This window comes from Armigeres subalbatus, chromosome 3 (assembly GCF_024139115.2).
Source record: "Armigeres subalbatus isolate Guangzhou_Male chromosome 3, GZ_Asu_2, whole genome shotgun sequence".
Classification (NCBI taxonomy): domain Eukaryota; kingdom Metazoa; phylum Arthropoda; class Insecta; order Diptera; family Culicidae; genus Armigeres; species Armigeres subalbatus.
Genome location: NC_085141.1, coordinates 148,813,372 through 148,827,912, shown reverse-complemented (window position 1 = coordinate 148,827,912; position 14,541 = coordinate 148,813,372). Strand labels below are relative to the sequence as shown.

The following is a 14,541-nucleotide window of genomic DNA, read 5'->3' as shown; positions in this document are numbered from 1 at the left end:
ACTGTTCTGATTTTTTTAACCGCTGCGTTACCGGTTTTTCTCGATGCACACCTACGTATTTTCAACGCTGAGTTGAAAAAAAGCTACGTGGGCATCGGCCCTAAGATGCGCTTTGCGTTTAATGATTAAATCATTAAATTTTAATGATTTATATTTTTTACACCGCTATTGTTATTCACCAAAAGTTTTTCGTGTAAAAAAACCACGTGGTTCGAGAGCAACACCCCCTCCCCCCATGTGGCTTATCGTGGCCATTTTCCACCGCACCCCCCTCCCCCCATATATGACCACGTGGTTTCTGGACGACCCCCAAGATGTAATAAAATAATACTCGCTTAACTTTTCAAAGGGTCCTAAGTAACATTTTTTTCATGAATTAATTTGAATAGCGCAATGAACAGACCAATATGAAAGCTTTTGATTGCAGTACTCAAATTAATTCATGAAAAAAATGTTACTTAGGACCTTTTGAAAAGTTAAGCGAGAATATATATAACAAAAATCTAATTAACTAATTAACGCTAAAATTCCAGGTAATATTCGGTTCGTGGTCTTGCGTTCCAGGTAATATTCGCTTCGTGGTCTTGCGTTAGCTCAATTTTAAAAGTTCTGGAGCTATTTACGAATTCATCACCACAGTTATGTTAAGCTTTGTTATGTTTTGTAACTATAAATTGAAGGAAGTATTATAAAAGTTGTATTATTATTATTCTTACTAAATAATGTTCATATTTGTCTATAATTAACATTTATACGAGTTGAGCGTGCAACTTTTAGCGTGATTCTTACCTTCTACTCTTGTGAGAGTTTCACATAAGCTCTCTTCTCCTAGCTCTTAGCTTCGAGCTATAGTGCTATGGTGAGCGATATCCTGTTCAAAACATATGTTTAGCACATTACGCGCGTGGACTGGACCTTTTGCTGGAACTGGAAGTCTGTCGAATATTGAAGCGTATGGAGAATACAGCCAGCGCGCGCCCGTGTCTCGAGGTCCGCACTATCAGTTTGAATTTCTCTCGCGGCGGATCGTAATGACTGAGATGTAGCCACGCTGCTCCGATACGAGTGACTACAGCTCCGTTCCAGCCAGCAGTAGAATCATAGCCGGCATTTGGCGTGGACGTGTAACGTGTGCTCTTTTATCGTTTCTTCGCGTATGCTTCGATGTGGTTTGCGTGTCGAAGTTGAATTGAACAACCTAAATCGCGCGTGAGACGGTATCTATTTTGTGAAGGTGATTGGCGGGTGCTCTCGAGGCGGTTTATTGTTGAATGCTGTATTTAATTCAAGCAATTTTTGTTAGCGTTGAAAATAGAAACGACCGTTTCTAGTTGGCCGTTGTGCGATGAATGCAATCAACTGGCTGAGGCTGGGGGATTCTAGTTAAGCAAACACCCGGTTGGTCCACTGGAATTAGTGCAATTCATTGGCGTTTGATTACAGGTGTGATAATAAAAGAGAAAAGTGAGTGATACTGAGAGAAAAATTCAGAGATGTTTGTAGGAGCAAAATCCGGCGTCGAAGAAGCGGAATTGATTTGTGAATAAATAATCCTTGATTGGCAGGAGGTATTTTTGTTTCCGTGATGTTCTTTAGAGAACAGTACGGTAACGAAAAGTATTAAGTGTGATTTCTGATCTTGAAGTTGTGAGTGAGATGTCAAGTGGGCTGATTGCCCAGTAATGACAATTACCAGTACGGTTTTGCATATTTTATAATTTCAAGGGCAGTTTAAATTTTTTGGCTGAAGTAGTGACAGTGCGCTAAGTTTGGATAGAAGATAACCGTGTTTGAATAACTAAAATGGTTTAGAAATTCAAAATTGTATGTAAGAGAAAGCAAACAATCAAATAAGTGATTTTCATCATAACAGTCAACAATGCAGCCAGTTATAAATCCTTAGAGTGGAAGATTAAATCATGGATTTTGGCATTTTTTAGTTTTCAACAACGCTGTGTGCAAAATGTGAAAATTTCGCTTTGTTCAGTAGAAAATGTCATTCAATTCAATTTAATTTCACAATAATATTTAGAAAATTATTTTCTTATATTGTAACGAATCTGTAATATGTTGTGTGATTTAAAGAACCATGACATGTTGCGCTTGACTTGGTGTTTTGTTGAGTTGCGTATACTACTGCTGAGTTAATCAGATTTTTAGTATATATGTTTGCACCAGATTCGTAAATTATTTTTTTTAACGGTAAATAATACGATAATGATGAAGTAAAATTTTCGGAATGTAATTCAATCTACAAATAACGCACACTATATATGATCGTTCATTTTGTCTTTTTTGTACACTGCACATAAAGGCTATAAGAACAATCAAATTCGAAATCCAAAGTTTGTTCGGCTAATTTGCCCACGAAAAGTTACATTTTAATGGAAAGTCTTATGTTATTTTTTACCTAAAAATTGTGTAAAATACCTATGCGCAAAATGTCACTTCCTTGAATTCATATGTAGAGGTACTTTTATGGAAATTACTTTAGTACCTATTTCCTACGTATAAGTAATCAGCGAAAAAACTATTTCTCAATCCCTACTTGCATTTGAAATTATAGTGGGTAACGCCAGGCATGAATATTTTCCAAATCCAAGTTCTCACTTCACCACCCAACAGCAAATCCCAGACCAGCCGTCATAGTGAAGTGTTGAAGAAAGTGAGTAGCAATCATTAGCATAGCAATTCATCGCATTTTGAAAGCAGATCGAAAGTTAAAGCTGAAGTTGGTATCGAAGCTAGACTAAGAATTCCAATTTAGTAGTGTGTCAACGTCAGAGTGTCTAGCTAGTGATTCATCTAAAAATTTGTGCCCGGCTTTGGAAAGGAAGATAACGAAGAGTGTTTTTCCCAGTATAAATCGAATAATAACAATTTGTTGGTGGCAAGCAAGCTCTCAAGGATTTGAAGTGTTGCTCCTCTGCTCATTGAGACGCAGCATGATGTAAAAGTTAGTTCAGCAGGAAATAGCAGAATTCAATTGTATTATCACATCATTATCGTGTGCTGCGGAGAAGGCGAAAGATTCCACTTCATCATTAGTTTAAGCAGAGAGTGTTTCATAGAAGGAAGCCTCCTAGATGCCGCTTGAGATGCAAAGAACGAACCTGAGGATCAGCGTCATGCTTATGTCAATTCTACTACTCGGTAAGTGGGGCGGCACGTGTCCGATTTCCGGAAGTAAAGCTGATATGCTTTTCAATTGATTAATTATTTATTCCATCCCCTCCGCCTGCGGTCTCGCACTTATCGGGTTAATGGGCCGTTTTGCGCCATTGAATATAGGTCTACTGAGAGCTGTAGAGTTTAAGTATTGCAATGATTGAATGAATGTGTAAAGTGCTCTCATTTACCCTGTTGTTTGATGTCGGCTGTGCAAACGAAGGGTGTGATTTTGCGCGTATGGGGAGAAAATGTGATGTATCTACCTACCTAGAATATACTAATATTTAATGTCTCATGCCTACCCAGGTAACCAATAAGCATTAGAGTAAGCACTATAGTAGCATTATACTGGCATTGCAAATGCTCCATGCTGTAAATAAGCATTTCGAAAACCTGGCTGTTCAAAATAAGCATTCTCATAGCAATCATGAGAGGCTTAGTCTTATAATAGCATTTTGAATGCACAATGTTGTTTTTCGTTAAGTGCAATGGAACAGCTCCATTAGTGCCACTTTAAGGCCTGTATTGTTCATATGTCAAACGTTTTCCAATATGGAACCATGTAGAGGGGACTATTTATCCAATGAACTTACATTTGAGAATAGAAATCAGTACGTGCAGAATGTTTTGCCTTTCTCGTATGCAAAGTTGTTTTTCGTTAAGTGCAATGGAACAGCTACATTAGTGCCACTTTAAGGCCTGTATTGTTCATACGTCAAACGTTTTCCAATATGGAACCATGTAGAGGGGACTATTTATCCAATGAACTTACATTTGAGAATAGAAATCAGTACGTGCAGAATGTTTTGCCTTTCTCGTATGCAAAGTACGTAAAGGCTATATGTTCGCTCCAAAAACAAACTTTTTACAGAAGGCACGGAGACCCATAGTGTTTTATACCAATCGACTCAGTTTGACGAGTTGAGGTGATGTCTGTGTTTTTTTAGGTTAGCTGCGTGTCCTTGCAGCATCGAACATCGTGACTCGCTTTTTCAGAAGAACACCATGGTATCGTGCCAGCGCATAGCCGGCTTTTCAGGTGGCCTTACCACCCCCTATGTCCTCGGAATGTGGGAAGGGTCGACTTCGCGCCTGCTTCCCTCTGCACGACTTGTATCAAGAATGATGATGCCGCGTGCACCCCAAATTGACCTCTCTGCGACAGGGTCTATTCGCCAACACACAGAGGGACTTGCCGACGCGGTGCCTTCGCCTGCCCCAGCCTTGACGAGGACCCCTTTCCGTCCTCGGGCTCGGAACCCGCCCGGTTGACCGACGCCGCGAAAGCGACGATACCATGTTGTCCTTCGCGCGGCCACTTGGTCGATAAAAGGATCGAGTTCGACCACAGAGCATGACCACCGGTATGATCCATGAAGCCGACTCCGATCCCTTGGACCACCTCTTATTTGCGCCTGAACTAGCCATCCTTGAATCCACGCGCCACCTTCTGTGTAGCTCCGAGACGATTTGGGCGATAGCCGATAAAACGGCGTTCCAGCCAACTTCATTTTTACACATCCTCCGAACTAGGTTGTCCCGGGTAGTGTCCAGACCACATGTGGCAAGCATGTGGTCACGCATTGCGCGAAAACGTGGGCACACGAACAACACGTGTTCCGCCGTTTCCTCTAAACCTGCGCACACCAAACACTCGGGTGAGGCCGAGCAAGCCAGCTGCGGTACCTGCACTGTGATTTTGCAGCACGCTTAAACACCGGGCACATCGAACCCCTCATGGGGTGCTTGCTGTTCACAGCTTTGCTGGAACAAATCAAACAATTGGGAGGGTTCGTGCAGCATTGTGCCTTATGTCCCTCCAATCCGCAGCGTCGGCAGAGATTGCTTCTGTCAGGGCCTTTGCAGTCCCATTGCTTGTGCCCCGGTTCCAGGCACTTGAAGCAAACTTCGGGTTGCTCGTATATGCCCACAGGGCACACTGACCATCCCACCTTGACGCTCCCTAACTTGACTACCTTGGAGGCGTCCGCTGCAGATAGCCGAACCAATGCTACCTGCGTCCCTGCCGGACCTTTCCGTAGCCGAACGGCTGCGGTGGGCGTCTCCATTTCACACTGTCGCCACAGTGTCGTGACGAGCTCTTCGACTTCGGTGATCTGGTCCAGGTCTTTAACCCTTAGATTCACCTCCGTAGTGAGTGCCCTCACCTTGACCGTCTCGCCAAGGACTTCCTCCGCCAACCTCTTGTAGGCGGCGCCCTTTTGCGAGACGCCCCGCTTCAGCTCGAGGATCATCTCGCCCATCCGGGTACGTCTTATTCGACGTACGTCGGCGCCGAGTTCACCGAGCTTGACGTCACTCCTCATCGCCTTCAAGACGTCCGAGTACTTAGCCTCGTCCGTCTTGATGATTAGGACATCGCCCCTGGAGCGATTGGCGCCTACCCTAGACTTCTTGCTACCCGCCTACTTCGCCTGGGCCTTCTTTTCGGCCCTTGACGTCTTCGATTTCCTCTTGTTCTTGACCAGGGTCCAGGAGGCGTCATCCCCCTCTATTTCCCTGGTCTAGTGCGGCTGAGAGCTTTCAGCCTGCCGTAACCCATTACCACCGTCTTTCCTGGGTGGACGGACCTTTCCAGGTCCTTCTTCCCCCGGTTTTGGAGGTACCTGGCCGGGGTTCAGCTTCCCAGCCCCACTACCCTTGTTCGGGGTAGTAACCCTCCGCGTTTTGGAGTGGCCCCCAGGGAGCTCATCCCCTGGAGACTGTCTCTCCCGTTTTTGTGTCTGCTCCAAACTTGCTCACCATTCTTATGCCATGTGGGTCTGACTTAAATGCCCACCTTTATCATGCCATGTGAGTCTGACTTGGATGCTCACCTCTTTCATTCAGTTCGCGCTAACACATACTACTCTAGTCATTCGACCTAACTCTCGCTCTGACATCCCTTGTAGGACATTTTGCTTAGGTTCCCACTTCTGACATACCATGTGAGTCTGACTTGGGTGCTCACCTCGCTCATACCGTTTGAGACTAGGTAAACTCAAACATACCGTGTGAGACTAATTTGTGTGCTCATTCCTTTCATACCATGTGAGACTGACTTGGATGCTCACCCACACTCCTCTGCCACGCCGCGGGGTATCAGTAGTCATAGGAACCAACATTCCTGCGCTACTCCCAGCACGGCGTGTGCAGTCCATGCATACACCTATTCATTCACACTTCTGCCATGCTTCGAGGTAACGATGTCGGTTGCCACCCGCTGCGCCATTACCTCTGCATGGGCAGACCATTCACACACTTCTCCGCGTTCGGCACTTTTCGCTCTAACTAACCAATCACAAGTTAGTACTGCTTGTCGATTGCTACTCGGCGCGCCAGATTCTCTGCAAGCTGCAGGCAATCTGAGTGGTTGCAGTCGAGACTGCGTTCCACTTCTCCACCGCTTGACACATCCTCTGGATAAGGTTATCCGGAGTTGTGTCCCGGCCGCAAACGTCTAGGATTGCTCTTCTTTCGACGTCGAAGCGATGACATACGAACAGTATGTGCTCTGCAGTTTCGTCAACACCTGGGCAGTCAGGGTAGACGGGGACCTCCGCGTGCCCAAACCTGTGGTGGTACTGCCCAAACCTGTGGTGTGGAAACTGCCATGGCCTGACAGGAATTGTGTCAGATGGAAGTGAACTTCCCCATGGGGTCTCCCCACCCAGCTTGATATGTTAGGAATCAGCCGATGGGTCCACCTACCTTTCGAGTCCACCTTCCTTTTCCCACTCGCGCTGCCATCTGGCAACCGAAGTCACCCTGGTACGCTCGCGGGCTCCTCTGGTGCCACGTAGCTCAAACACTCCTCGTCTTCCCGGATGACCAGCCCGACTGGCATCATACTCGCTATCACGCAGGATGCGTTGTGCGATTCCGTGCGGTAGGCCGATATCACTCTGAGACACATCAAGCGGTAGGTGCTCTCCAGTTTCTGCAGGTAACTGGTTAACCCCAGTGCTTTTGCCCAGGACGGGCCGCCGTACCTAAGGATAGATGCGGCAACGCCTGCCAGTAGCCTACGTCTACTGGTGCACACCTTGGAGCTGTTGGACATCATCCTCGATAATGCCGCCACAGCACTCAAAGCCTTCTTGCACGCATATTCGACATGACTACCGAAGGTAAGCTTGTCGTCTATGATGACCCCAAGAATCTTCAGACTCCGCTTTGAAGTGATCTCGACGTCTCCCACGTGAACAACTACATGTTGTGCCGACTTACGGTTACTGACGATAACCACCTCTGTCTTATGTTGAACGAGTTCAAGGCCTCTCGCACTCATCTGCGGTTAGTTCTACTTCGGGGATTGACTCCCCGTAGACCTCTAGGGTTACATCGTCATCAAAGCCGACGATCTTCACACCAGGAGGGAACTTTAGCTTCAGAACCCCATCATACATCAGGTTCCATAGTACCGGGCCCAGGATTGACCCTTGCGAAACTCCTGCGGTAATGGGAACACTTTTCTGACCGGCATCGGTCTCGTATAGCAGCACACGGTTCAGGAAGTAGCTTTCCAAGATCCGGTACAGTCCCACCGACAGGCTAAGCCGGTGTAACGAGAGCGCGATGGCATCTCAGCTTGCGCTATTGAATGCGTTCTTCATGTCCAGTGTCACCAACGCACAGTATCGAATTCCTCGCCTTTTCCGTTGGATTGCTACCTCTGCAGTCTTTAGCACTGAGTTGATAGCGTCCACCGTGGACTTACCCTTCCGAACACCAAACTGGTTACTCGACAGGCCATCCGTACCCTCTGCGTACGGGGCGAGCCTGTTGAGGATGATCCTCTCGAGCAGTTTACCCATCGTGTCGATCAGGCAAATTGGTCTGTACGCCGATGGGTCGCCCGGAGGCTTCCCGGCCTTCGACAGCAGTACCAACTTCTGCCTTTTCCATCTCTCAGGGAAACGACACTCATCCAGGCATATCTGCATAGCTTGCCTGAACATGTTCGTGTTCGCTATGATCGCTGCCTTGAGTGCACTGTTTAGAGCTCCATCAGGCCCTGGAGCTTTGTTCATCGCAGCCACCGTGAGTAACTCTTTGTTCATCACCGGAGCCACCATTTCGGCCACACTCCCAGCGCCTTGCAGCGCAGGAGGAGGCCAGGGACTTGTGGCTCGGGACGGGAAGAGTACTTCGATAATCCTCGCCAACCGGTCCGGTGCCCGTTCGGGGGGTGAAGAGCCCCCTTTGGTCTTAGCCATAAGGATCCTATAGGCGTCACCCCATGGAGATCCTTTCTTCATCAGTAGTATATGTTTTCAAATCCGATTGTCCGTCGAGGAATATCCAGGTTAAACACAGAGAATTTACAATGATATGGAAATGCTAATATCATCTTCCAAACTTATACGTACATGTTCATGATAGAATTAGAGGCGAAAGTATAGAATTGATAGTTCCGTTAGGATACGGCAGGCATGAAGAATGTTTTTATAGAAGTCGATTTGAAAGCGAGCGGAGGGCAATATTTGTGATGGCACATATCGCACGACCTTCCTTCTGCCAAACTTCCGTCTGAAGGGGGAGGGAAGAATATCGGTGTGGAAGCTGATATATCTCCACTGGCAAAAGGAAGGTGGTTTGATTTGCTCATATGATATCGCGTGCGGAAGGATGTTCTATCGACGAGTACTGTTTTCAAATTTCTAATATGACATCAGCATCTAGTCGAATAGGATTTTTATTGCACAGTTCTGTAAATTGTTTAACTTCACGTAGAAGTAATACACTCAAATCATTAATTAGTGTACGGAGAATTTGTTTCCTTTTGATTGAAGATTGAAAAATCAATTCTTGAACTGAAAAGTTGAAATAAAAAGGGAGGCAGTAACAAACATCATAACATGAGTGTATTTGTTGAAAAACAATATGTACTCTGATTTCTGGCACTTCATCTTTATAGCTCCCATTTTCATCCCATCAAAAACTCAGCAATGAAAAGTTAATTTGATTTGTTTCTTATTTTTGTAATTTTTGTCAGCATTAAGCACGCATGCCAGCATAAAACAGCGACGAGATTGGTGCTGAATTTCTTTGTTTTGCTATAAAATGAATATATGTTCAGTGAGATGGAAAACAGAACAGTTCCCCTTAATCGTAAATTAACTTAGAATTTTTATTTTATTTTTACCATGTTTAATTTATCTTCTAATCGAAATTTTTTGACGACCATCAACTTTGTTTTCAAACAAAGACAGACCAAACTTTCTCCATAATTCATGCAGCACTTATCTCGACCCTACCATTGCATCAACCGTCGAATCAATGAATCATAATCGTGCTTGTTTGTTTGTACCAAGAAGAAAAGCATCCTTTTTTTGGCTGGAAGTCTGATCATCGGCAAATAAAGCAGAAACGCCAGCGCCAGTACGTATGACTATACAGTATACGAATGGAAGGACGACCAAACGTTGTCCAAATTGATTACCTTTCCCTGAGAAATAGGTACAACATATGCAACGGAATTCGACGCGACCAAAACATGATTTCCAAGCGAGACTCTATGACCGTATACCTTGTACAGCGCAGCCTGGACCTGGTAAAGAGATGGTGCCATCCTGCGAGGAAAATTATTTATGGATTTTCAATGCAGCCGAGCGACTGATCGACCTATGTATGTAGGTAGATAGGTATATGGAGATCAGAACTATAGGAAACAGAAGAGCGAAACGAGCCAGCACGGAGTACACGTTGGTAGGCAGGCCAGACTAGACTACTAAACTTTCCCATCCCGAATAGATGTTTGAATTGATGGCTTCCTGCCAAACAGCACCGGCTCTTGCTCCTGAATACAAAAACAATATACCACGAGATATATCAATGTTTGATGTGAAAAAGTTGACGCTAGAAGCAAAGATGAACAATTAACAGAGAAGCAGGTTGGTATATAGCAGATGCACATTGCACACCTGACGACAACGATGCTATCCCTAATAAACAATCGCAATAGAATTACAATAGAAATTATTGTAACAGTACTATGAAATGAATGGTTCGATTAATCGAACCATTTCTTCTTTTGAGTAATAACAATGTAAGTATTTGGCCTTTGGCACTTCATATTAATATAATAGAAGTTTTTCGTGTAGTTTGAATATTTTCCTTGCGAACGGTCTTACAGAATAAAGGCTCTATTGTGGTCTTGAACTTATAACTGAAAAGTTGATAAACTAACCACCTGTTGTTACCGAAGATGAAAAATCGTTTTTCATTGATCGTCCTCTTTATCCCATTTTTATGATCCTTGAATATTTTAATTATGTCACAGTTTCATTCTCTTCTTCACGTTATATTTGGAGAGGTTCTGGACAATATAATACCTCCCCTTTTCTTTCATGGACAACCGTCCATATAAATTCTGAAAGTAGGGAAAGACCTTGCATACTTACCAGCCACCCTTCTTAACTATTTACGTTCATTCCCTGTGTCGCATCGGATTGAGTCAGACGTGAACATCTGCATCTCTTCACGCGAATTAGAGTTTCGTTTCCAAGTGCGCTTTAATTAAACGCGCGATTTTGCTACTGCCGAAAAACGGCACCGGACTCTTCGCAAGGTGAATTCCTGGCGGCCAGAAGGAAGCGGGCTGCAATTGGTAAATCACCAACCGGTGATCATTGCAGTGCCGTGACGGAGTATCATCCATCCCAAACGACGACGTCGTACCCGGTACCTACAAGCAGCAACAACAAAGCTAAGTACCTAACAGCATTCTATTGTCTGCATACGGCATCATTCCACGCTGTTCTGTTTCCACAGCGTGGAGTTGGTTACACTTTTTTTTCAAACAGAAAGAATCGGACAGTGCAGAAAGAGTGGGCATTAGCCTGGTCCAAAAAAGTTTTTTTTTTCTTAAATAAATTTATTTAAGTTTTGTTTTTCTTTGCGTACATGGACGAAGCGAGTGAAGGCGATTTGCCTTCAACAGACAATGTTGTTCGCACGCGATTTTACCAGGCCACATCACCTGGTCCCTGGGTTGTTTATTTCCGGCAGAAAGCGAAAAGCCTTGATTTTCTAGGCATCAAGCGTGATTTGACGCGTCGTTTTCCGAAAACTGATTTTCATCAGATTAATCGGAACAAACTACGCATAACCGCATCTACATATCAGATTGCAAATGATATTGCTAAAGACAAGGCATACAATACTGAGTACTTAGTTTATGTCCCCTCGCGAGAGGTCGAAATTGAAGGCGTGATAAACGCAGCGAGCCTGACTTGCAAGGATGTACTTGCAGGAAAAGGTCGTATTAAGAACGCCCTGCAATCTACTGTGGATATTCTGGATTGCAAAGAGTTGCATTCAGCAGCCATGGTAGATGGTAAGAAAGTGTATTCTAAGTCAGGTTCGCTTCGGGTGACGTTCGCCGGTTCGATTCTCCCAAAATATGTAGACATTGAAAATATGTTATTTCCGGTGCGACTTTTTTGTGCCAAGGGTATTCAATTGTACCAACTGCAAACAGCTGGGGCACACTGCCGAGTTTTGCGACAACAAGTCCCGTTGTGGCAAATGTTTTGAGAAGCATAGGAGGAGGCCTGCCAACAACAAGCAACAAAATGTGCTTATTGTGGTTTGGATCCTCCCCATGGTTTGCAAGAATGCCCGGTGTACAGAAAGCGCACCCAAAAAGTGAAGCGCTCGTTGGTACAGCGCTCCAAGCAGTCGTATGCGGAAATGGTAAAGTCGCAAGACACATCCGCAACTGCCAACGATCGGCTGCTATTTCAGCTGCCGTTCAAGTTAGTGATTTTATGATGTTATTTCCATTGACGAATCGGACTCTGACGTAGCCGATATGGATGATTCTGCGGAGGTACACGTACCCGAAAAGAGGAAGAAACTGTCTTCCCAGGATTGCGCCGTAAGAAAACAAAAATCATCCTAGAAGCTTGCCGAAATCTGATGGTAATGGGGGATTATTTAAAATTCCGAAGCAGCCAGTCTATACTGCGCCTTTTGACCCATGTTGCAGTAAGACATTCCCGCCATTGCCTAAAACTGATGTTACAAAGAAACATCTGTCAAGGAATATCTCAGAGCAGAAAACTGCTACTCGCACTTCTAAGAAAATAATCTCGTCCAAGCGAGGATTGATATCCTTTAAGGACCTTGTGGATCGTATTTTGAACTTATTCAATATTCCGAATTCATTGAGGCCAATTATTGACCTCTTTATTCCAACAGTAGAAAGTTATCTGAAGCAATTGATTGTTTCATGGCCCCTTCTTGCAGGACTAGTATCTTTCGATGGATAATACGGCAATACAAGATACAATCACTGTGCTGCAGTGGAACTGTCATAGTCTGAAAAATAAATTGGACGTGTTCAAGTTTTTAATTCGCAACTCCGATTGCGATGTATTTGCACTCTGTGAAACATGGCTTTCTTCTGAAGATGAAATCAACTTCCACGATTTTAATATTATTCGCCAAGATCGGAATGATCATTATGGTGGCGTTCTTTTGGGGATCAAAAAATGTCACACTTTCTACAGAATTCCCATTCCGACTGTTAATGGTTTAGAAATCGTCGCTTGCCAAGTAAATGTAAAGAATAAAGATCTTTGCATAGCTTCAGTGTACATTCCTCCAAATGCCTCTCTTAATCGTCGGCATCTTTGGAGCGCAGTCTCTCTTCTCTCATCCCCAGTTTTAATACTGGGTGATATGAATGCACATGGTATTGCTTGGGGCGAAACTAGAGACGATAACAGAGCGCCTATTTTCTATGATTTGTGCGACGATTTCAACTTGAATATTTTGAACACAGGTGAAGTAACTCGAATAGGACCGAATGGTCAACAAAGCCGTATTGATCTGTCTTTATGTTCAAATTCACTATCATTAGATTGCACGTGGAAGGTAATCCAAGATCCCCATGATAGTGACCACATGCCGATAGTCACTACAATCAAAAGTGGCTATCAAAGATCAGAGCCAGTTAATGTTCCTTTCGACCTCACGAAGAACATTGATTGGCAAAAATTTGCATCGGCGGTAAAAACTGGTATTGAATCAACTGATATTCTTCCACCACTGGATGAGTATCAATTCCTTACCGAATTGATTCATAAAAGCGCACTAGAAGCTCAGAAACGACGTGTTCCAAGTACATCTGTCATAAGAAGACCAGCCACTCCTGGATGGGATGATGAATGTACTAAGTTGTATTCTGAGAAATCTGATGCTTTCAAGGCTTTCCGTAAACACGGAAGGTCTGAGCTTTTCGAAGAGTATTTGAGGCTTGAAAGAAAGCTCAAAAATCTTCTCAAGGCTAAAAAACGTAGCTACTGGCGACGTTTTGTCGAGGGACTATCGCGAGAAACCTCAATGACAACACTTTGGAAAACGGCTCGCAACATGCGGAACCGCATTTCCACCAACGAGAGTGAAGAATACTCCAATCGATGGATATTCAGCTTCGCAAAAAAGGTCTGCCCAGATTCCGTACCAGCAGAACCGCTATTTCGAGAATCAGTCACTGATCCCGGTTCTTTGGGTGGACCATTTTCAATGCTGGAACTTTCCATGTCTCTTCTTTCATCGAATAACTCTTCCCCGGGATGCGATAACATTAAATTCAACCTTCTGAAAAACCTCCCTGATATCGCTAAAAGACGATTACTTGACCTGTACAACTGTTTCATGGAGTACAACATTGTGCCACCAGAATGGCGACAGGTGAAAGTAATAGCTATTCAAAAGCCTGGGAAACCAGCGTCTAATCACAATTCATACCGACCGATTGCCATGCTATCATGCATGAGAAAGTTATTGGAAAAAATGATCCTTTCAAGAGTCGACCATTGGGTCGAACAAAATGCATTACTCTCAAATACTCAGTTTGGTTTTCGAAAAGGTAAAGGAACAAACGATTGTCTAGCGTTGCTCTCTTCAGATATTCAGCTGGCCTATGCGCACAAGGAGCAATTGGCTTCAGTATTCTTGGATATTAAGGGCGCTTTTGATTCAGTTTCCATAGAAGCACTGTCAGACAATCTGCACAGTAATGGATTACCCGTTATTTTGAATAATTTCTTGTACAATTTGTTGTCAGTAAAACAAATGAACTTCACACTCGGCACTCTGACAACTTCCAGAACTAGTTACATGGGCCTTCCCCAAGGTTCGTGTTTAAGTCCCTTGCTTTATAATTTTTATGTTAAAGATATTGACAATTGTTTGGAAGGACAATGCACGCTCAGACAACTTGCAGATGATGCCGTGGTCTCTCTAAGAGGTCCATGTGCAGCTGTCTTGCAAGGACCATTGCAAAGTTCCCTAGATAATCTGACTGTTTGGGCCAGACATTTAGGGATCGAGTTTTCACCGCAAAAAACTCAATTG

General features: G+C 44.2%; 1 protein-coding gene across 2 annotated transcripts in view; it reads left to right on the top strand.

Annotated features, from left to right (window-relative positions):
- Positions 1 to 1,094: 1,094 nt before the first annotated feature.
- LOC134226751 (uncharacterized) overlaps positions 1,095 to 14,541 on the top strand; it is a 392,985-nt gene continuing 379,538 nt past the window's right edge. Inside the window, exons 1-2 of one of the 2 annotated variants that reach the window (XM_062707720.1) lie at positions 1,095 to 1,234; positions 2,626 to 3,153. In XM_062707720.1, the coding sequence (XP_062563704.1) occupies positions 3,087 to 3,153 (67 nt within the window). In that variant the 5' untranslated portion in view covers positions 1,095 to 1,234; positions 2,626 to 3,086. Of the gene's footprint in view, positions 1,235 to 2,566; positions 3,154 to 14,541 lie in introns of both variants that reach the window. The other variant, XM_062707721.1, reaches the window with a different exon arrangement.